Below are 24068 nucleotides of genomic sequence, written 5' to 3' on the forward strand. Positions count from 1 at the left end.
AAGCTCAAAGATTTCTCACCCCTTTTGATTTGTGCATCATTTTAGTCCATTTTAGGATTTTGGTTCCAAAGTTGGATGCTTTATGAGATATTGAGCTCCAGAGTTTATTATCAGCTCCATTGAGCGTTTTTAGTGGTGTAGAGTCATAAAAATCGAGACTTGGACGGTTGAACCAACCCATGCATGAGATATGAGCATTCTTGAGAATAGAGAATGAGAGTTTGGTGTTTGTGAAATTTTCAGCCATGCAAAGGCTTAAAGTCACAAACTTTATGGAGTATGAGCCTTTAGGGAGTCCAAATATGAGATTTGAACTAAGGTCATAACAAATTAAGACAAAATGAGTAGGAAGAGCAAAACTGGGGCGTACGCTGAGCGTAATCGCAATACACGCAGTGTAGGGTCGAGAATCCCCGATGCATGTATGGCGGAGGAGTACGCCCAACCTAGAGGGTTTGTACACGCAGCGTACGCGTTGCCATTGACTTTTAGTTGACTTTTAAGGTTTGGTCAATTTGTGGACTATTAAGGCCATGGAAGGGTAAAATGGTCTTTTATCTTTCTGTGAGTTTGTATAATGGTTTAGTCTAGCTTTTTTGAGAGTCGTTATTAATTGGAGATAATTATCGTTTGTGTTAGGCGGAGGCTAGACCGGTGATTTGAGTTCGAGGTTATCCGATTTCTTACGAGGCGAGTCTTCTCACTATACTTACCTAGAGTGGTAAACTTTGTGTGACCGGAGGGTCTTATGTGCTTATATTGAGTATTATGATATCCTGCATTATGTCTTTGTGATTTATGATGTGTATTATTCTGAGCTTACTGAGTTAGGACCGAAGGGTCCACCAGAGTTGTGGGACCTGAGGGTTCCACTGAAACACATTGACCGAAGGGTCATATTCAAGTATAGCCATGAGAGGCTAATGAGATGTGTGTGGTATTTTGGGGAACTCATTAAGATTCATGCTTACCATGTTATGTGTTATGTGTTTCAGGTACTTCTCAGGATCACGGGAAGGCACCGGCTTGATTGTACACACACGATTTGGAGATATGTTTTGAAGGATCTTGGATTGTGTTTTAAATAATTTATGAACATGTGTTTTTGATAACTCGATATCTGGGGTTTTTTTATGGTTGTGTTAATGAAATAAATGTGATTTTTAAATGAAAAAAATTGTTTGGAAATTTATGGTGTTACAAGTTGGTATCAGAGCGTTGGTTTGAGGGATTCAGATATACCTTCGGGTGTGTCTGGACTCAAACTGAGGATTTGAGAAAAAAAATTTAAAAAAATGATTTTTCTAAAAACGAGCAAGAGTTTTAAGAGAAAACGAGTTGGAGTAGTGTGTACAATCAGCAAGAGCCCAAACAGCGATTTCCCAAAATACCCTTACTTACTTGTGTTATGAGGTATTTATGAGATGTTAAGGATGCATGCTAGAGGATAGGCTAGGTATTTCATATCTAGGGCTAGAGTTGCCTGATGCCTTAGCCTAGGAATTGTTGCTATCTGTTGTTGCCTTGAGTATGTGCTGAGTAGGAGTATCTAGCAGGAATCACTTAAAAAGAGTTCTGAGTCGAGGGTTACTCTAGGAGAGATATCTAGATGAGTATATGAGGAGTCTACTGAGAGATTAGTCTAATATCCGTGAGAGATAGAGTACTTGTGAATCGGAATCCTAGGAGGAGGACTTAGGGTGATTACAGGTTGGTGTGGAAGGTAGTATTGGGCTTGTACTACTAAAAGCACCAGATCTGTATGTAGCCCAAGTAAGAATCTTTAGGGTACTAAGGAGCATGTAGGGGCGGGAAATCGAGTGTGAGTATGCTTGAGTAAGTCTCTGATGATTTTTGTGTTGTGTTTCAGAGACATCATGGTGGGTACACGCCATAATCCCGAGAGCAGTAGTGCTGGTGACGAGGAGATCCACAATATCATCCATGAGGAGGTAGCCGTAGCCATTTGAGAGGTGATATCGGAGATGTTTAGGTATATTAAGACCACCCTGATCGAGACATTTGATGAGCAGTATGTCGCTGCTGCTGCAGCTACCGCGACTGTTGCCACTGCTAGACCACATGAAGGTGACTCGTTGTTGTTTCAGGAATTTAGCAACATGAAACCACTAGAGTTTGATAGGACAAAGGATCCAATTGCTGATATGAGATGGATCTCCGACATCGAGGGATGTTTTTACATGTGTTCATGCCCATAGAATTTGAGAGTTCAGTTTGCGCTGAACCAGCTTCGCTTGGGAGCGAAGGACTGTTGGAAGTTTGTGACAGCCAACTTTACCCCTGCAGATCATGCTGCAGTGACATGGGTGAGGTTTATGCAGTTGTTCCGAGACAAGTATGCTCCCCAGGTAGAGAGGGAACAGTTAGCCCTGGAGTTTATGTCTCTAAAGTAGAAGATAGAAACTGTGACTGAGATTTCGAGGATCTTCCATGAGAGGGCGCTGTTTTTCCCTGAGCACGTGTCTACCGAGTAGGCGTGTGTGATCCGATATCTGAGCATACTGAGGAGGGATATATGGGAGTTCGTGGCGAACTCATCATACCATACATTGGCTGAGCTTCAGACCAATGCCAGGCGGAAGGATATTGAGCTTGAGTTGCAGGCCAAGGAGGAGGGAGAGTCCCAGGGGAGGGACCAGAGACCAGTGCAGTCGCAACCGGCGACGAAGCGGGCTAAGCCCGCTGATACGAGAGCTGGGGCCAGATGGGCCGCACTTGTGGTAAGTGCGACAAGATTCAAGAGGGATCATGTTGGACAGGGATTTGCTACAAATGTGGCAAGGTGGGGTACATGGTGAAGGATTTCCCCAACGGGTTTGCAGTTTGCTTTCACTGCAACCAGATCGGCCATCGGAAGGCCGAGTGCCCTCAACTCATTCAGGGATCAGATCAGGGTTCTGCACCTGCTGCTTTACATGCTACTGATAGTCGGCCGGTGAAGGCCGAGGTTCCGAGGGCTCGTAGGGGAGCTTTTCAGCTGATAACGGAGAAGGTCCACGCAACACTTGATGTCGTGTCTGGTACGTATTCCCTTATTTATACTATTTTGAAATTTTTTGTGCTTATTCTGTGTTATATATATAGATACTTTTTTGTGAGTTATGTAGTTGTTCTGGTGTTGTTTGAATCGGGTGCGAGTCGGTCCTTTGTGTCTATAGCTTCTAGTCGTCACATCAGTATCCAACATGAGCCGTTGAGTCAACCTCTGAGGGTTTCCATAGCCGACGAGCATGCGGTTTTTGCTACTGATGTATTCTGAGGATGTGTGTTAGATATTTTTCATGTCGAGTTCCCGATAGATATGGTGCTGATAGCGATGGGTGATGTTTGTGTCATCGTGGGCATGGATTGGTTGAGTTGTTTTGGACCTGTGATCGACTACGAGCGTCATTTGGTGACTATACAAGACCCGAGTGGGGGAGTGCTTACAGTGTATGGTGAGGATACTAGATCTAGATCAGCTTTCTACTCTGCTGTCAGGGCGAGGCAGAGTTTACAACAGGGTTGTATGGGCTTCTTGGCGTACGTGATGGATATGCGAGTCATTTGGGAGAGGTTGAGTTCTATCTCCGAGGTTCCGGTACTGAGCGAGTTTCCAGATGTTTTCCCTGAGGAGTTACCGGGTGTGCCTCCCGAGAGGTAGGTGGAGTTTTGGATTGATTTGATTCCGGGCGCGGCACCTATTGCCAAGGCACCTTATCGCCTTGCGCCACCAGAGATGCATGAGTTATCCTCATAGCTCCAGGAGGTGTTGGGGAAGGGTTGCATCAGATCGAGTAGCTCGCCGTGGGGAACACCTATCCTTTTTGTTAAGAAGAAGGATGGTTCACACCGGATGTGCATTGATTACCGGGAGTTGAGCAAGCTGACGCTCAAGAACCGTTATCCGCTACAGAGGATCGACGATTTGTTCGATCAATTGCAGGGGGCATCTTGGTTTTCCAAGATTGATTTGAGATCTAGATATCATCAAATGAGAGTTTGCGAGGAGGATATCCAGAAGACGGCCATCAGAACTCGTTATGGGCATTACGAGTTTGTGGTGATGCCTTTCGGACTTACCAATGCACCGGCAGCGTTCATGGATCTCACGAACCGGGTGTGTAGGCCCATGTTAGATCGGTCAGTAATCGTGTTCATCAATGACATTCTAGTGTACTCAAGGTCCAAAGAGCAACACAAGGAGCATCTTCGGGAGATCCTTGAAGTATTGAGGGCGGAGAGGCTTTACGCCAAATTCTCCAAGTGTGATTTTCGGTTACGAGAGGTCCAATTCCCGGGACACCTTGTTAATCAGAAGGGGATATTGGTCGATCCGGCCAAGATTGAGGCAGTTATGCGATGGGAGGTGCCGAGATCCCCATCCGAGATCAGGACTTTTCTGGGTCTCACCGGCTACTATCAGAGATTTATCAAGGATTTCTCCAAGATTGTTGTTCCTATTACCAGACTGACCCGGAAGGGTGTTGCTTTTGCCTGGGTGCCCGAGCAGCAGGCCTCACTTGAGACTCTTCGCCAGAGATTGTGCGAAGCTCCAGTGTTAGCCCTTCCCAAGGGAGTGGAGGACTTTTTAGTTTACTGTGATACATCTATATCAGGATTAGATGCGGTGTTGATGCAGAGAGGGCGTGTGATAGCTTATGCATCGAGGCAGTTGAAGCCTCATGAGATGGGGTATTCTACCCACGATTTGGAGCTGGGGGCGGTGGTGTTCGCCCTCAAGATCCGGCGTCATTATCTGTATGGAGTCGGGTGCACCATATACACGGACCACAAGAGTCTGAAGTACCTCATGGATCGGCCCGACCTGAATATGAGACAGAGGAGGTGGTTGGATGTAGTGAAAGATTACGACTGCGAGATCTTATATCACCCTGGAAAGGCTAATGTGGTAGCCGATACCTTGAGCCGCAGAGCTGAGAGTGCTTCGATCTGATATGTGTGTATGAGGATAAAGGTGATGACTACAATCCTAGATACCATCTGAGAGGCTCAGGTGGAGGCTGTGAGGCCCGATAACCTCAAGAGGGAGCGAGTGATCGGACAGGTTTCCAAGTTTAAGACCAATAGTCGGGGGCTTATGACTTTCCGTGGGCGGATTTGGGTGCCCTATAAAGGTGGAGAACGGTGTATACTGATGGAGGAGGCACATAGATCGATATTCTCGGTCCATCCAGGAGGCACTAAGATGTATTTGGATCTGAAGAGAGATTACTGGTGGCCCTGTATGAAAAGGGATGTGGCATGGGTAGTTGAGAAGTGTTTGACCTGTCGCCGGGTTAAGGCGGAGCACCAGCGTCCACATGGCCCGTTACAGCCTCTAGAGATTCCCCAGTGGAAGTGAGAACAAATTTCCATGGATTTTATCTCCAAATTACTGAGAACCGCGCGAGGTGTCGACGTGATATGGGTGATTGTGGACCGGCTGACGAAGATCGCTCACTTCCTTGCTATCAGTGAGAGCTCTTCTGCGGACAGATTGGCCGGGATCTATGTGAGAGAGGTGGTGGCACGGCATGGGGTGCCGACTTCGATAGTGTCAGATCGAGATGTGCATTTTAGTTCCAGGTTCTGGAAGAAGTTTCATGAGGAGTTGGGTACCCGATTGCACTTCAGTACTGCATACCACCCACAGACTGACAGGTAGAGTGATCAGACGATTCGGGCACTAGAGGACATGCTGCATGCATGTGTTATGGACTTCATAGGAAGTTGGGATAATTATTTTCCCTTGGCTGAGTTTTCATATAACAACATCCATCATTCCAGTATTGGCATGCCTCCCTTTGAGCTCTTGTATGGGAGGAGGTGTTGGACTCCCATCTGTTGGGGAGAGGTAGGGCAGAGAGTGATGGGTGACACAAAGATAGTGATCAAAACGAATGAGTAGATTCAACAGGTTAGACAGAGGTTACTGACAGATCAGAGTCGCTAGAAGAGTTACGCAGACCGGTGATGATCCGAGCTTGAGTTCCAGGTAGGAGATTTTGTCCTCCTGAAGGTATCCCCGTGGAAAAGGGTGATCCGATTCAAGAAGCGGGGAAAGTTGGGTCCCAGATATATCAGACCTTTCAGGGTGATTACTAGAGTTAGGAAGGTAGCTTATCAGTTGGAGCAACCTGCAGAGTTGAGCCAGATACATAACACCTTCCATGTGTCTCAATTGAGGAAGTGTGTAGCCGACGAGATAGCAGTGGTACTGTTAGAGGACATTCAGATTGATGCGGGTCTGAATTACATTGAGAGGCTGATAGCGATCTTAGATAGGAAGGTGAAGGTCTTGAGAAATAAAGAGGCGTCCTTGGTTCAGGTCCAGTGGCAACATCGGAAGGGGTCCGAGTGGACTTGGGAGCCGGAGTCTGAGATGTGCGAGCAGTACCTAGAGTTATTTCCAGAAGATGACTTCGAGGGCGAACTCTGATTCTAGTGGGGGAGAACTATAACATCCTTAGATCAGGTATACCTCATCAACCCTTGTTCTTTTGGTAATTGTCAAGTTTGGCCCTTTATTTGAGAAAAGGTGGTAAATGAGTACGCGGGGCGTACGCGTGTGTACACTCAGCGTACTCACGTGCGTGTTTTTGACACGTAAGCCACCTAGTACGTTGACAATACCAGAGGGTATGTTGGGCGCACTAGGCCCAGAGTGAAAACCCTAATTAAGGGGTGTCCCTGTTTAAAGGATATGATGGCCTCATTTCTGGCCACCATTCCCAAACCTCAACCCTCTCAAAACCCTAATTTCTTGTCCCTTGAGCTTGTGTGTCCATTTGTGAGCTATTAAGTGTTCTTGTGGTTTCTTTGGAGTGAAGAAGGATCTTTGAAGAGGAAGGAGTGGGAGTCCAGGCTTTGGATCTGAGCTTATCTGTGGTTGGAGCTTCAATTAGAGGTATAAAGCTCAAAGCTTTCTCACCCCTTTTGATTTGTGCGTCATTTTAGTCCATTTTAGGATTTTGGTTCCAAAGTTGGATGCTTTATGAGATATTGAGCTCCAGAGTTTATTATCAGCTCCATTGAGCGTTTTTAGTGGTGTAGAGTCATAAAAATCGAGACTTGGACGGTTGAACCAACCCATGCATGAGATATGAGCATTCTTGAGAATAGAGAATGAGAGTTTGGTGTTTGTGAAATTTTCAGCCATGCAAAGGCTTAAAGTCACAAACTTTATGGAGTATGAGCCTTTAGGGAGTCCAGAACTGAGATTTAAACTAAGGTCTTAACGGATTAAGACCAAATGAGTAGGAAGGGTAAAACTGGGGCGTACGCTCAGCGTAATCCCAGTACGCGCAGCGTAGGGTCGAGAATCCTCGATGCATGCATGGTGCAAGAGTACGCCCAATGTAGAGGGTTTGTACGCTTAGTGTACGCGCTTCCATTGACTTTTAGTTGACTTTTAAGGTTTGGTCAATTTGTGGACTATTAAGGCCATGGAAGGGTAAAATGGTCTTTTATCCTTCTGTGAGTTTGTAGAAGGGTTTAGTCTAGCTTCTTTGAGAGTTGTTATTAATTATAGATAATTATCGTTTGTGTTAGGCGGAGGCTAGACCGGTGAATAGAGTTCGAGGTTATCCGATTTCTTACGAGGTGAGTCTTCTCACTATACTTACCTAGAGTGGTAACCTTTATGTGACCAGAGGATCTTATGTGCTTATATTGAGTATTGTGATATCCTGCATTATGTCTTTGTGATTTATGTTGTGTATTATTCTGAGCTTATTGTTATCCGATTTCTTACGAGGTGAGTCTTCTCACTATACCCACCCGAGTTGTGGGACCGGAGGGTTCCACTGAGACACATTGACCGGAGGGCCTTATTCGAGTATAGCCTTGAGAGGCTAATGAGATGTGTGTGGTATTTTAGGGAACTCATTAAGCTTCGTGCTTACCGTGTTTTGTGTTATGTGTTTCAGGTACTTCTCAGGATCACGGGAAGGCATTGGCTTGATTATACACACACAAGTTGGAGATATGTTTTGGAGGATCTTGGATTGTGTTTTAAACAATTTATGAACATGTGTTTTTGATAACTCGATATTTGGGTTTTTTATGGTTGTGTTAATGAAATTAATGTGATTTTTAAATGAAAAAATATGTTTGGAAATTTACGGTGTTAGACAAAGCCCAACATATGACCCAATTTTCCAAATTGTGCCCAGACCTCTACATGGTCTTACCTTAAGGCCTATCCATTTATTCTAGTCCAAACTCTTGGTATTCCAATGGCCCAATATCTCATAATCATCAAGGCCCAATTATGGCCCACCTATGGCCCAATTTTCCAAATTGGGCCCAAGCCTTTCCAATGGGCCTTATCCTAAAGCCCATATAAATATTCTAATTCATATGCTTGTTCTTGGATGGCCCATGAATAACCCATTCACCAAAGGCCAAAGAAAGGCCCAAGTAAAATTAGAGTTTTTACATGAAATGACTATTAGGGTTAAGTTTTCATACTTAACCCATTAAGGACTTAATCAATTAAGTCTAATATTGCCTTAAGTTATTTGCAAAGGATTATTAATTAATAATTTAAGCCTAGTAAATAATCCAATGCGGGTCCCGATCAAATCCCCAAAATTTGGGTTTCATGGCATCAGGGTATCCAACCCAAATATTAGCCCATTAGTCACAATGTTAGGCTTTTAGGTAAATAAGGGTTTCGTTGGGCCCATTAGAGTTAAACAAGTCGGGCACCACCCACTACAACCTCGGGTAGTGGTGGCTCATGGCGGCGGCCACCAGCTTATGGTGGTAGTTATGGTTCTAGTCCATTTATGTCCAAGCATCCCAAAAGCAGTCTATACACAAACAAAAGCACACCGCCACCCAACACGGCGGCTGGTGGTGGTAGGAGGCGGCAGTCACCACCTCACGGTGGTGGTTATGAATTTTATTGATTATTCCGGTCACCAGTTACAATAATACAACGTAATATCCTAAAAATAACACACCCAAATAAAATATACACACACAACCACCTTGTGGCGGTAAGATGTGGTAGAGAGTGGCAGCCACCATCTCATGGTGGTGGCGGTGGGGTTTTTCTTCAGATCTCCGGCCAAGAAACGCTCATGTAGCTCTAAACCATCACAACACACGCGCACAAACACCACAACACGCACACAGCCACCTCCCATGGTGGCTGGTTGCGGCATAAAAGGGGTAGCGTGGTGGCAGCAACACTAGCAGCAACAGTAGTGGCTAACGGCGGCGGAACTCCCCCACATCAATGGCTACCTCGAACGACAGAATGGCAGCAGAGAAGGCTCTACAGCGGCACTCGCAGCAGAAATGGCTGGTGGTTTACAGCCTCTACAGCGGTGGTGGTGGCTCCGGTCGTCTACTGGTAAGGAGGCGGCTGAGAAGGCTCCGGAAAGGTGGTAGCAGCGGATGCAATGTCGGAATGAAATGCAGAATGGTGGCACTCGAACGGTAATGTTGAAGTCCGATGGTCCTAGTCGACGATTGGAGCGGCGACGACGCTGGGAGGCTGACGGCACACACCGACAACAACATCATCAGCAGGGAACGACAATCATTTGGCGGCCACAACTGACCGGAAGAACGGGCATGGCGGCAGAACAGAAAAAAAGGACGAGATGCTTCCGGGAAGGACAACAACACTTGCCTCGATGTCAGTCTTCAGCATCTCCGGTCTTGTAGGTGTCGTCAGGCGTCTTGGTTGATCAGAACCACAAGGAGGTCGGGTGGTGGTCGGTTGGACAATGGAGAAAGAGAGGTGGCGGCTGAAGCATCGATTAGGGTTAGGGTTGGACAAGTGGCGCCGGGTTTTATACCCCGATCCCTTTAAGCTTTATCCCATAATAACATAAATGGTCCCTCCTTCTATTATTCTTTTCAAAATGAATCCATAATTTACCTTTTAAACCCCGCCTTTTGAAAACCCTTCCAAATCAAGTCCGAAATCTTACCAATCAGCCCCTCCCTACACAAATTATTTTCAACTGAAGTCCTTATGTTACCAAATGGCCCCTCCTCTACAAAACCTTTTCAACTTAGGTCTAGAATTTACTCTTTAGCCCCTTCTTCCATAAATCCTTACATATTAAGTCCAAATAATACCAAACATCCCCTGTCTTCTGAAAATCTTTACAAAATAACTCCCGAATTACACTTTAACCCCTGGAGATTCAAATCTTGTCGTTTGGCTCCCTGAAACCAACACCCCGCTAATTATTATTCAATTTTGGGCTATAATAATATAAAATAATAATAAAAATTACTTCTCGGGGTACCGGGTTTATTATTTAACCGTTTTATTTTGAACGAGATGTTACACCTGGACCCACGTTCGTTCATGGGCTTCACACCTAAATGACAGTCTACTTTGAATCTTGAATAAACTTAAACAAGTGTGCACTCCACACATCCTTTACTTGTGTAATGTTTATCACGATTATATTTGGTCAACAAATTAATCCATTACACTTACATACACATTGGTAATACTAATCATCAACATTGAATATTATGTTTATTATAGAGAAGTATAACGATTCAAAAACACAAAAAGTTGAATGGAAGCCCATGTGGGGAAAACCAAAACACATCTGACCTACATTAATAAAATCGACAAAAAGAAGAAGAGAAAAAGGGGATACAAATTTGACAGAGATAATGGAAAATTTAAGATGATTGGACTAATCACCAAACTTAGCCTATATTTGTAAGCCAAGAATCTAAAATTATAGAATATTACAAAAACTTCTAACTACCAAACAAATGATAATGTTTTGTAATTTAAAGACTTGGAAACCAAAACAAACTTCATCTTGAGAAGAATTTCATCTTCTATAAAAAATATTTAATCCCTTCAAAAACAAAATAAAAGTCTTGTATCATAGCTACTAAGGACTAATCTTAAGTATTAAACAAGCTTGAGCAAGGTTCAAATTTAGAAACCGAAACTGGCTTTGTCATAACCAAAATGTTAACTTTTACTCTTTTGTGTTTGTCAAGTTGAGAGTGTCTAGTCTAATGACATTGGTTTTAGTAAAAGTGCTCGAGAAAAAGGATAACGATACCTTATAATTTCAAAATTTTAGAAGTGGAAGGGACAGCTAAAGTTTTTGATTTTTCAGGTTTATCAAGGGAATATGTGATTGAAATTGAAAGTGTAGTTGAAACTATAGTTTTAGTGCCTCAAACATAGTAGATTAGATTTTCCTTTATGTTTGTACAATTAGTAGAGAACCTCATATGATTTTTAAAACTATGTCTCCACCTGAATGTTAGTATCCATTTCAATAAAAACTATTTAAATAGATAAAGATCCTCTTCGGCTTTGGAATGTGATTAACATCTATAGCGTTCTAATAGTGTCTTGAACATTGATGGGAGCTTAAGAGAAGTGAGAGATCCAATTTTTAGAGACCTTGGTGAAATTCTAATCAATGTTGAAGTGCTTTGGAGAATTTAGGTCAAAATCTTCAAGAGAAAGCTTGTGAGATACTTAACCTAACTTATCCTTTGTTATTTAATCTTCAATATCTAAAAATACTCTATAAATTTAGATTTCAAGTATTAATGTAACATTCCATGTCTATCACTAATATAGAAGTACCAAGTACATCTCCAAGGTGGAGATTGATCTCTTGGTCTAATGGAGTTTTACAATGTCCAAATTATGATGCTAACACCTTTAGTTAGGTCAAATGAATATTTAGAAAGTTTTTCTTGAATATTTGAAGAGGATATTGACAAAATATTCAATTAATAAATTAGATATTGATTGAATCATGTCAATAATGTTTAAATACATTTAGAAGTTAAAAATACACTCGTTGATTCCAGATCATTAATGAATTACAATCCTAAAGGCCAACTTAGAAGTTTTGGAAAGTTAAACTTGGAAATTAAGAGTTGATCTATTGGATTTATGATTTAAATAGCTTAATGATGTTGTAGTCATGATTAAACATGTTTGAAGAGAGTATTATATCTATTAAAAGCCATAAAATTCATTAGAAATGGAATTCAAATTGGTAAAAATGACTTAAGTATAGTAGGTTGGCATTTGTTGTTTGATTTTTGTATGATTTGCTATTTTCTCGATCCTAGTAAATATCCTTTGTTACATCAGATGGACTGTGTTAGGAGCATGTTTCAATGCCTAAACAAGTAAATAACATGAATAAAATTATTGTTCAAATGCATTAGGGGATAGTACAGGAAAGCAGGGTCAAATCCACAAGGACATGTCCTAAGCTCTATGCCTTTCTTGCGTAAGACACTCATTAGTCTGACAGAAAATTAAAATGGGGGATTTTTATGATTAATAAAACTATTTTAAAAAAAGAAAATTATAAAAGAAAACACAATCAAAATACTTGAATAAAATTCAAAAAGTAAAAGCAATTTAAGTTTCGTGGTGACTCTCCTAATCATACAAATAACCTTCAACACGATTGTTTGTATTGTCTACTATTTGAACTGGTATTGAAAATCATTAATAAGATCTAACAATTTTTTTTTACTAAAATATTTAACCAAAAAAAGCTCTTTGAATTAAACCTTACTTTTTGTTGAATTAACTAAATAAGCTCTTAATTAATTAAGAAAAGTAGCATTAGACACAATGTATAATTCTCAGTAAAGTCCAATACTTCTCACAAGCTCGGAAGCGTAAAGACTTGTCTGATCAATTTATATTAGAGTTAATTCTAACATAGAACCAATATAATATTCGTTACTTTTACTGATTAATAAAGACAATTACGGATTTAGACAATCAGATAACTCGAATGATGCAATAACAATTAAAGTGCCCAACAGACACTAAATCCAAATCAAAATTCAACTAAGTATAAAACTGATCAAACTAAACCGTAAACACAATAAAAACTGTGCCTAATGATTACTTGCTCGAAAATTTGAGTCTTTTGCGAAACTAAAATCTAGGTTTTTTAGCCTAATATGACTAAAAACGAATTACAAAAGATGAAATTAAGTTCTAACAGATAAATCTTACTAAACTAATGATACAGATCGAATCGTGCTCTTCGGATCTTCATTTAGCACTAGGAATCTTCAGAAAAGCGCCTATCTGTCATCTGGAATCACAATTAGGATTGAATGAAGATTTACGAGGCTCTACTTATAGGCTAAGTAGGAATCCCATATGTTCTGCGATCGGATTTTGGACAAATACGATCACATTTTTGGTCAAAACGCATCGTGGACCACTTAAATGAAGCACTTTGCTATTTCTGGACTTGTTGAGACATCAAGAACAAAATGTGATCACATTTTTTCATTTCCATGATCGCATTTTTGTTTTTTTTCCTTCAGTTTAATTTTATGAGTTCATCAATCTTTGATACATTTATGCGATCATATTTTTGGAGAAATGCATCCACATTCGCAGTTTGGTAGTAATTTTTCCATTCGAGCAACTTTCAGTCATTCATCAGCATCCTTCTTCAGTTCCAACTCCATTTTAGCTCCAATGCTCTATCAAATGCATCCTCAAAGTTTCATATCCTCGTTGTGCTTCAATTTTCCCTAAAAATCATAACATAAGTGAGTAGTACGTGTATTCTATAATTATAATGAGAAATACGTAAATTACATCAATACAAGGAAGATAGTAGCTTTTTTGTAGGAAAATATCGAGAAAAATGTGCTAAAAATGCATCTAACATACAATGTGGTCTCTTGATTGCAACACACTCTACAAATTCCATGTTTTGATTCGTTTAGGCTCTTATTGACTCTATTACACCTAAATGAAGTTAAAACTAATAATGAACAGACAAAATCAATTAAATGAGTTTAGGAAGTCTAATAAACCAATTAAGAATCAATTTGTATTAACAAATTAGACTTATTATTATTCTTTTGGTAATATTTGGCTCCCTCCTTATTCTATTGTAGTGATTGGAAGAATCTATTACACTTGCAAAGGGGTTTATTACCTAATAACACATGTCCCCTTATATACAATTATGCTTGAACATTTCTTGATTTAATTACTATATATATAAACCATGTTGAACACTATATGTAACATGTGGTGCATTCATGAAATGACTTTTACAAATAGTTTTGGAGTTATGATCATATACATTCATTTAGAATAGGTTTAAGATTTGTATGGTCACTTGAGACTTGGGTGTCCAATTTGAAACTTTGAAAGATGTTGTCACAACATTCTAGATGGCCTCACTTGTATGAGGAATTTTCAATCCCCCATGAGGTACTTGAGTGATAACTTACTTGTACCTAGTTTTGTTCAAAAAGTATAAGAAGTACTTTGTGTTAGCTTTACATTGGCCCAATTTCAAGCATCATTTGCAAAATGTTTTGGACTTTGACATGTGTAACGTGCCAAATGTCAAACCAAAATTTTCATTTAAAATCATTAAACGTTTAAAAATCATTCATGGAAACATGTTATATTATTCATTTATTTCAAAAGCATAAGGTTTAAACATAGTTGAACCACAAAAACCAGTGGAAGTTAAATAACAGTAACTCTTTGATGCAAATATATAGTCGCATAGCGTCCTTCCCTCAAACAACCCAAAAAACATTTAACTTAACAACCTAAACATAAAACTTAGTGAGTTTCCTAGTATACATCATACATACAATGCATACAAATAGAGGCTCACAGCTTCAACTGATCAACTATCAATCCTCTCAAGCATAACACATCAACATACATATCAACCATGGCTACCTTATTGTCATACATCTATCGGTTCTCATCTTGTAACACCCCAAATTTGAAAATAAAAAAAAATCATTTTTGAACTATAATAAGTACACATTTTTCATAAAGATATGTTCAAGACAAAGCCCTTTGTTCATAAACTGTAGTTTAAAATCAGATTTATAAAGAAAAGTATTGTCGAATCTCCATTCATTAAACTGTTGATGGGTGTGTACAGTCACGCCTTCGTCTTCCTACGAGAAAATAAAGTACCTGAAAAATATTTAGTCCACAACTGTAAGACAAAGCTTAGCGAGTTCCTCAAAATACCTCGCACAACAATACACATGCAATACATGCACACAAGGCTGGACTGCCACCGGAGCCTACAACATCCAAGTCGGGTCGTTCTTGGGAAACTACAACATCCAAGTCGGGTCGCTCCCCTTGGGCCTACAATATAAACAGGACCTCCCGGGTCTCTTGGCGTATAGCACAAATTAGGACCGCCTCAACCCAACCAAACTATGTAGGCATATGCAAATAAAAATAACAAGCAAACATATGTAATCATAACAGATCAACCAGTCTAACAGATCACTACAACATATCAACATCCTTACAGACAAATGATATATACTGTAGTACAAAGTATAGTGAGAAAACACACTTTTCTAATCAGAGTAACTACACCGCAGCTCACAAGGTTGGGAAGTTGGTGAAAGACGTCTCCTCACTCTAAACATACACAAAATGAAACCCTAGTTAACAATTAAGATAATAACTATGAACTATCTCTCAAAGAGTCTTGGTTCACAATTAGCCCTTCTTTGGGCAAAATACTATTTTTCCCCTCCAAGACTAAATCCTAACACTGTTGACCAAAAGTCAATTTGGTCAAAAGTCAACGGTCAACCTTTTGTTGACCTACACTCAACATAGCACACTGCTCTACGCTCGTCATAGAGCTCCAGGTGGGAAAACGGGGGATTTTCATGATATGCTCGACATAGAGATCTATGCTCGGTGTAGCCCCTAACAACAAAAAATCATATTAAGCTATTAATACAGAAAACTCGCCCCTCAAACTTTCAAATCTGAATCAAATGGATGTTTTAATGGATAAAATCTCTGACTCTATCCACTTGTATGGCTAGAAAGAGTAAAAAACCAAACCTTAAGTCCATAAAGCCAACTGTTGCTCAAGAACTGAAGCATGGATGGATAAAAGTGTCCAATCTCTCATTTTTATGACTCTATAACCTCAAAGACATCATAAAATGACATTAAAATGATCTGGAGTAACCTCTAGTCACATGGGCCAAGATTATGGGGACCAAATGCATTAAATCAGATAACTAAATTAGACCTGGCATGAACAACCATCAAGATGAAAGCTTTATACCTTTTTAGGGATGGATGTTGGTTTGTAAATCCCATATCTATACAACTTGAAGCTCGCAAGTGGTTCTACAAATACCTTCTTCCTTCAAAAGAGCATAAAAGTCACTTTAAGGGCTCAAAACTCACAAATGGTGGTTAGGGTTTCAAGGGGACGTTTTGGGACGGTGGAGGCTGAGCATGGGGAGGATCCCAAGGAGTTAGAGCCTTTAAATATGGCTTACAACCCTATATTTAGGGTTTTGGTCCAATGCCAGATCTATATTCTATGCTTAGCATAGATCATTAAGTCCCCGTCCACATTTCCTTTCCTACGCTCAATGTAGGGGACTCTCCTACGCTCGGCGTAGGGAATAACTTCCAAAATCCAACTTTAAACAACTATAAGTTCTTTGTTCCAACTTCTTTTTCAGTGATCTTTATATGTATGTGAAGGTATTAACCAGGCCCGGTTATGAGCAGGGACAAGGTGGGTATATGCATATGGCCCGCCTTTTTAGGGGTCTAATTTTTTTATACTATATTCAACCAGCCCAAATGCAAAGTCGTATTCCACACACGAAGGCAACAGAAGATCATCCAGTGAGTTTGGATTACTCGATTAATCGATTACCAAAATCACTCGATCATTCGATCGTCCACTCCTAAAGTCGAGTAAAGAGGACGAGGAGAACCATAATTATTATGTGAACACTTGACATGAGATTCAAACGTCCGAGAGGAGTTACTGGAGTTGTTTTATAGAGACTCGGTTGTGATATATACAGGTATGATACAATGATTCAGTTTTAATATGTTTTGCTAGGTTGTAAGTTCGTTTTTTGTCGTGAATCTACTTGAGTATGAGTGTGTGAGCAAATAATAGAATCCATGCTGAATTTTGGTAAACAGCTAGCCCTAATCCGATAACAAATTAAAGCGAGTTTTCAAAAGTTCCATTTAAATCTTTCTAGTTTCAGTATTACGATAGTTAGGACCATACAGTTAATGAAGGCATTAGCCATTAGGTATTAAGGATTATACTGTTGTAGTTTTCTAAGATATTTCATGGATTGGAACTGGAGTTGATGTTTTTTTGTTCAATTTGAAACTAATTTCCTATCATTTCTCCATAAATTTTGTAAATGGCATGTGAGGTGTGCAGATGACTATTTTGTATTTGTCCACATATACATCTTGTGCCTATCAGGTGTAATTATGTTTTCTATGTGAGGTGAGCTATTTTCATATTTCCATTAAGAAAAAATAAGTTCTAATTGATAACTATTTCAAGTTAATTGTGAGCAAGAACACACTTAACAGCGGACGATCAACCAATTTGCTATCAAGAAAGCTTAGAAAAGCTTCGCGGGTCTTCGATTACACGTTAAGGCCTAAAGGCCTTTTTTTCCGGTTTGTCCTAGACATTTGAATCCTCATGACCAACCCTGGTATTAACGAGCCTCACAATTCTATCCGACTACATTTGACCTAAAACATACTGACCTAAATTCATTAATTCATGCAAGAATTCCAAAATATCATATTCCTGTTTTACCCTTGAAGCCCAAGACTTTTATTCGATCCAATTACAATCCGACACTCCGAAACTAGAAAGACCTGGAAACTAAACTGAATGCTACAAAGCTACCGACTCCCATCCGTCATACAACCACCGACTCTCAGCCGTCGCACAACCATACCAAGACTATTACTAATATTGACATGTCACCTTATGAATGCATAATTTTATGTAGTTAATAAATAAGATGTCCGATTGAGTGTCCAAGGTCATTAACTAATTAGTATTATTTCTAATAATAATGTAGTACTTTTGAGTTGACATCATGGCACAATAAGTAATAAGAAATTATGAGAAAACAAATTGTTAATTTATTATGAATTAATCAGTTAATTGAAAATTATTTTGGAATTAATTAATTAGTTTTAATTAATTAAATTGGTTGAACATTAATTAATTTATTAGTAATTAATTTGATATTTCAGAACCTTTCGGAATAAAAAAAAATGATTGATTTTTCTATAGATAAAAAGATATGGACGAGGAAAATGATGATGTTTCATAATTTTAAAGAAGTGGAAACCAAGCATGTGAATAACTCCCAAAGAAAGAAAATTGTCTCACAGGCAAATCAATTGGCATCAAACACACTCTTTTCTAGATCTAGTTTGGATTAATCCTAAGTAAAAGATTCTTATAACATGTCATACTTGTTTTCACACATGTTTTCTGTAATAAAAAAAAATATTTTGTCTAATTTATATAAAGACAACGTTTTATATGAATCTTACATAAATGATGTCAACTTGTTTATACGATCTTGTCCAAAATCTAAAAGATATAATTTTATAACTGTATAATTAATTATATGATATCATTCTATTAAATTAAGAGAAATTAAATATCTTTTTACCTTTTGTTCCTACCAATCCTCTATCATTAAATTTAATTAAATATTATAAATGTCACTATTAGGTAGAATGATACGTAGAAACAAAAAATAAAAATATATTTATTTTCTCTTAAATTAATGATTCAATTGGGTCAATAGGACGAGAAGAAAATGATGTAAGAAAAGGTTAATATCTAAATAATATTGATTTGACGGATTATGTTGTTTGTATTATAAAAAAATATGATTAATTATTAAATCTATTTAACCACGCCTCTCGTAGTACATTTGACCAATATCTTTTAGAAATAATTCAACCTTAATAGCAAGATATGGATAATATTGTAACACAATAAATCATCCAATAAGTATGACGTGTCTGAGAGAGAGAGAAAGAGAGAAAACTCGTTTTACACAAAGCCATAATTACCCATGGTGTTCTTTTATTTTATCAACATCCTAACTAAATACACTCTCAAATTTCATTTGATTCTTATAACTTGAATCAACAAAAATGAAACCCGTTGCTCTTTCAATCACTGTTCTTTCAATTTCTCTTTGTTGTGCTTACCTCATTAAGTTCTTTTACAAAGTATGGTGGAAACCAATTTGGATTCAAAGCAAGATGAGATCACATGGAATCAATGGCCCTCCTTATCGAATCTTGCATGGAAACACCAAAGAGATCATGAACATCAAGAAATCCACCGACAGAATACCAATGGAAGGTTTAGGTCTCCATATTGGACCAAAAGTTCAACCTCACATCTTCTCATGGATCAACACATATGGTAACAAGAAGTTATAAAACATACTACATATGAATATAATAGTTTTTGTTTATGATTTGTAGGGTTAAAGATGATTTTCTTGCTTCTATCTTAATTTAATTAGGCAATACTTTTGTTCGTTGGAATGGTCCAAAACCCGAGTTGGTGATAACGGATCTTGAGATTCTAAAAGAAGTTATGAATGACAAAAGTGGAGCTTTTCCTAAAGACGATGTTCAAGGGTATTTTAAGATACTATTAGGTGATGGTCTTGTGGTATCAAATGGTGAAAAATGGGTAAAGATGAGAAAACTCGCCAACCATGTTTTTCATGCACATAGTCTAAGGGTAAGTAGGTCATTAACATCGTAAACATAAAGAAAAACGATAATTTTTGTATCGAACACAAGTAGTAAGTTAATCAATTAACCAATGTGTTTGAAGGATATGACACAAGCAATGGTTGCAAGTGTTGAGGTTATGCTAGAAAAATGGAAACACTACGAAGGAAAAGAGATTGAGGTTTATGAAGAGTTTAAGTTGTTAACTTCAGATATCATATCTAGAACAGCTTTCGGAAGTAGCTACGTTGAAGGGAAAGATATTTTTCAAATGCTAAGGAAGTTGACCACTATAATCGCTAGAAATGCATACAAGACTCGACTTCCCTTCAAGTATGTTGAGTTCCCAACATCTTTTTATTAAGACCACTCTTGAAACCTTACTATAAACTTTTGGCATTCTTCAATCAATCATTGCATCAAAAATCAGGTTTAGGGTTTTTCTTTGATAATAACATATGTAATATTGCGTAATTTTTTAGGACAAGGGATGATGCGGAATCTAAAATGATTGACCAAATGATGCGGGAATCGATCATGGACATTGTGAAGAGAAGAGAGAAGGAAGCGAGAGGCGAAGTAGATAACTTTGGCAATGACTTTCTTGGATCACTTATGAAGGCTAATCAAAGCTTTGACCATGGCTACAAAGTTACAATACAAGATATAATTGACGAGTTCAAGACCTTTTACATCGCGGGACATGAGACCACAACAGGATTGCTAGCATGGTCGATTTTCCTTCTTGCAGTTCATCAAGATTATCAAGAAAAAGCAAGGGAAGAGAGCTTTAAGTTATTCAACAAAACGAACCCTAATTCCGATGATCTTTCCAGAATGAAAATGGTAATTTTAATTAATTGTTTCCCATTTAACATTAAACATTCATTCCAAATTGTCCCTAATTCACACTTTTGAGTTTTGAGCCTTCTCTCTCGATCGGATTGCAGATAACCATGATCATTAACGAAACCCTACGACTATTTCCTCCTGTAGTTTCACTTATAAGAAAATCAAAGCATGATGCTAGTTTGGGAGCACTCAAAATTCCGGGCAATGTAAGACTTAATTTCCCTATTTTATTTGTTCATCATGACACTCGAATATGGGGAGAAGATGCTCATTTATTCAAACCAGAGAGATTTTCTCAAGGAGTTGCTAAAGCTACTAACAACAACCCTGCAATGTTTATTCCCTTCGGTTTGGGGCCTCGAAGTTGTGTATGATCCAATTTTGCAACTAATCAGGCAAAAATTGCATTGTCTATGATTCTACAAACCTACTCCTTCACCTTGTCTTCTACGTATATTCACTCACCATGTGAGCTTTTGACTATTTGTCCAAAATTTGGTGTTCCTGTGTTACTTTGTCATCTTTAAAAGTCTTTAGTGGAAAATGCCTTAATTTCATTATTGGTGAATGAATGTGAGAATCTTCAACTCTTGAAATTATATTTTATTGTAGGGTTGAATAATTGTAGTTGAATCACATAAATATTAGATAGATTTGCATTACAAGAGAACATATACATTCCTTATTTAGGTAATCCTATACGTTATAGACATATTGCTATTTTGTCTAGACCCTGGAAGAGATTTGTGTTCTCAGGGGGTTCTTCATGACGACTGTGAACTCCAACTTCTCAGAGAGATCAACATGATAACCATCGGGAGGACTCCAATGGAAATACCAAATCAAATTGGCAACGAAATATTCCAAATGAAGCAGAGCCAAATCAAACCCTGGACATATCCTTCTTCCTGCACCAAATGGCATCATCTTTATCCCTTTGCTTCCAGTTATATCGAAATCACCATTGATGAACCTCTCTGGTTTAAACACCATGGGATCTTCCCACACCTTTGGATCCAAACCCATCTCAGCGACCATGAAATTAATGCTCGCACCCTCTGGAATCGTAAACCCTAGAACTTCTACCTCCTTTGTGACTCTATGGGGAAGAACGAAATGTGCTGGTGGGTGTCTCCTCAATGCTTCCAAAACCACCGCCTTCAGGTATGGCATTTTCTTTAATTCCTCTTCATTTATAACAGATTCCGGTTCTACCCCTGGCCGCGGCGGTGGAGGTGGTGGTCCGACGACTGAAATGATTTCGTCGTAAAGCTTGCTCTGAATGTGAGGATACTTCACCAGATTCGCCATGATCCATTGTAGAGCAGTAGAGGTGGTGTCTGTGCCGGCGTTAAGGAACTCGCTACACATGCTCACCATCTCCTTGTGGGTGAGCTTTCCACCATTTTCATTGTTACCTTCTTCCTCGGGAAGCTGTAGATTTACCAGAGTGTCAACGTACGCCACGATTTGCTCGTCTCGAAATTGGGACTCAGATTTGTTTGCTTCGATTCGAGATTTGATGAACGGAATCAACACATGTTCTTTATCTTCGCGCAATTGTTCGAACTCTTTCCATCTGTTTCTAAACAATATCTTCCCCAATCTTGGGAGCATAGTCAACACGGTAAATCGACCCGACCCGATTCTCAACAGCATATCACGCTGTACTCGTGCGATTTCATTGATTTGATTCTCGTCAAGCTTCTCTCCAAAGCACATCAGGACCAACAAACAGAACATGGCGTACTGAAAATGATCAACCACCTGGATTCCTACAACCTCCTTCTGCTCCTGGAGACGACCGATGAGGATATGAAGGACCCACTTGCGAGCCCACGAGTAGGATTTGATGTGAGCGGGATGCAGAATCTCAGAGGCGAGATTGCGTCGGAAGAGGCGCCAAGTAGGGCCGTAGGAGGCTGAGGAGATGTTCATCATGGCGAAGGATTTGGGGCGATCGGAGAAGACTGCACCTTTTTGAATGAGGACTTGGTGGGCGAGAGAATGGCTGCCGACGAAAATGGAAGGACGAGAACCGATATAAAGAGTGATGAGTGATCCATACCTGGACTTGAGATTTATGAGGGTCGTTTCGAACTCCAAGCGGGACCTTGTTAGCAGTGAGAAGTTGGAGGAAATGAAAGACGGCCCAGGAGGCAGCTTCTTACCGTTTCTCCGGTGGAATAGTAGGGATCTGATAAGGGCGGCGACGCAGAGGGACACGACTACCACGAACCAGGTCTCCATCGTCGACAAAATGAAAGGAAACGATAACCGGCTATCCGTTTTTGATTTCATACAATACAAGTAAACCCCTAGCCTTAAGTCAAACTAGTGTACTTCCTATGCTCCATATGGGATGGATTGATTTTTGTATTTTTATGGGATAATGATTTAGGAGGGTAATAATGTTTTCTGTTTGTCAATTTTACGTCTTTTGTGCGTATTACACCATTAAGATTATTATAACCGTTTACAAATAGTCTTTTTAACAGGAAGAAGCCGGTAAAAGGATTATTTATAAACGCTTATAACAACCTCAATGGTGTAATATACACAAAAAATACGTTGGGAACCTAATATGAACAAACGGGAAACGTTATTACCCTCCTAAGTCATTATCCCATGAAACTATAAACCCCTATAGTAAATTTTTACTTTTTAAATAAGAAACTTGTAGGTCTTGAGGTTGGTAGTTTGGATGTTTTTAACGTCGACCTTCTTTATAAATGGAAGTGGCGATTTCTTAATGACAAGGGAGCTCTTCGGGTTAAATTGTCAAATTTTGTCATAGGGAAGGTGGTGGTTTTTCGGAAGATTCGAGAATAGGAATTGGAGGGGGTGTTTGGCAAAAGATTGTAGGATCTATTAATCACCTTCATGAGAATGGTTGTATTCCTTCAAATTACATGTATAGAGTGGTGGGGGTAAGACTCAAATGAGGTTCTAAAAGGATGTTTGGTGCTTGGATATTCCTCTTAGGGAGCAGTTCGGGAGGCTCTTTGTTTTGGCCTTTAATCAAGATGCTCGAGTAAGTGAATAATGGGATCCGGAGGGATGTAATTTTCATTGGCGTTGGGGGATTAGAGGAGGGGCCAATGAAAATGACATCCTTCCGGATCCCATTATTCACTTACTCGAGCATCTTGATTAAAGGCTAAAGCAAAGAGCCTCTCGAACCGCTCCCTAAGAGGAATATTCAAGCACCAAGCATCCTTCTACAAGATAATCAAATTGGGTCAATTCAGCCCCTCCTCTAATCCCCCGACGCCAATGAAAATTACATCCCCCCCGGATCCCATTATTCACTTATTCGAGCATCTTGATTAAAGGCCAAAGCAAAGAGCCTCCCGAACAGCTCCTTAAGAGGAATATCCAAGCACCAAACATCCTTCTAGAACCTCGTTTGAGTCTCATCCCCCACCACTCTATACATGTAATTAGAAGGAATACAACCATTCTCATGGAGGTGATTAATGGATCCTACAATCTTTTGCCAAACACCCCCTCCAATTCCTATTCTCGAATCGTCCGAAAAACCACCACCTTCCCCATGACAAAATTTGACAATTTAAACCCGAAGAGCTCCATTGTCATTAAGAAACCGCCA

The 24068-nt window shown here is 39.5% G+C and overlaps 2 protein-coding genes across 2 annotated transcripts; one reads left to right on the plus strand and one right to left on the minus strand.

Moving 5' to 3' along the window:
• Positions 1–18876: 18876 nt before the first annotated feature.
• On the plus strand, positions 18877–21012 carry LOC111917809 (cytochrome P450 CYP749A22). Its single transcript, XM_023913452.3, has 5 exons — positions 18877–19283; positions 19387–19610; positions 19707–19936; positions 20086–20449; positions 20554–21012. Exons 1-5 carry the CDS (start codon positions 19007–19009, stop codon positions 20827–20829), a joined length of 1371 nt encoding a protein of 456 aa, XP_023769220.1. The 5' UTR covers positions 18877–19006; the 3' UTR covers positions 20830–21012.
• Positions 21013–21043: 31 nt separating this feature from the next.
• On the minus strand, positions 21044–22787 carry LOC111917808 (cytochrome P450 89A2). Its single transcript, XM_023913451.3, has one exon. The coding sequence runs from the start codon at positions 22754–22756 to the stop codon at positions 21182–21184; it is 1575 nt and encodes a 524-aa protein (XP_023769219.1). The 5' UTR covers positions 22757–22787; the 3' UTR covers positions 21044–21181.
• Between the last annotated feature and the right edge of the window lie 1281 nt (positions 22788–24068).

Source organism: Lactuca sativa, chromosome 4 (genome assembly GCF_002870075.4).
Source record: "Lactuca sativa cultivar Salinas chromosome 4, Lsat_Salinas_v11, whole genome shotgun sequence".
Taxonomy (NCBI): Eukaryota; Viridiplantae; Streptophyta; class Magnoliopsida; order Asterales; family Asteraceae; genus Lactuca; species Lactuca sativa.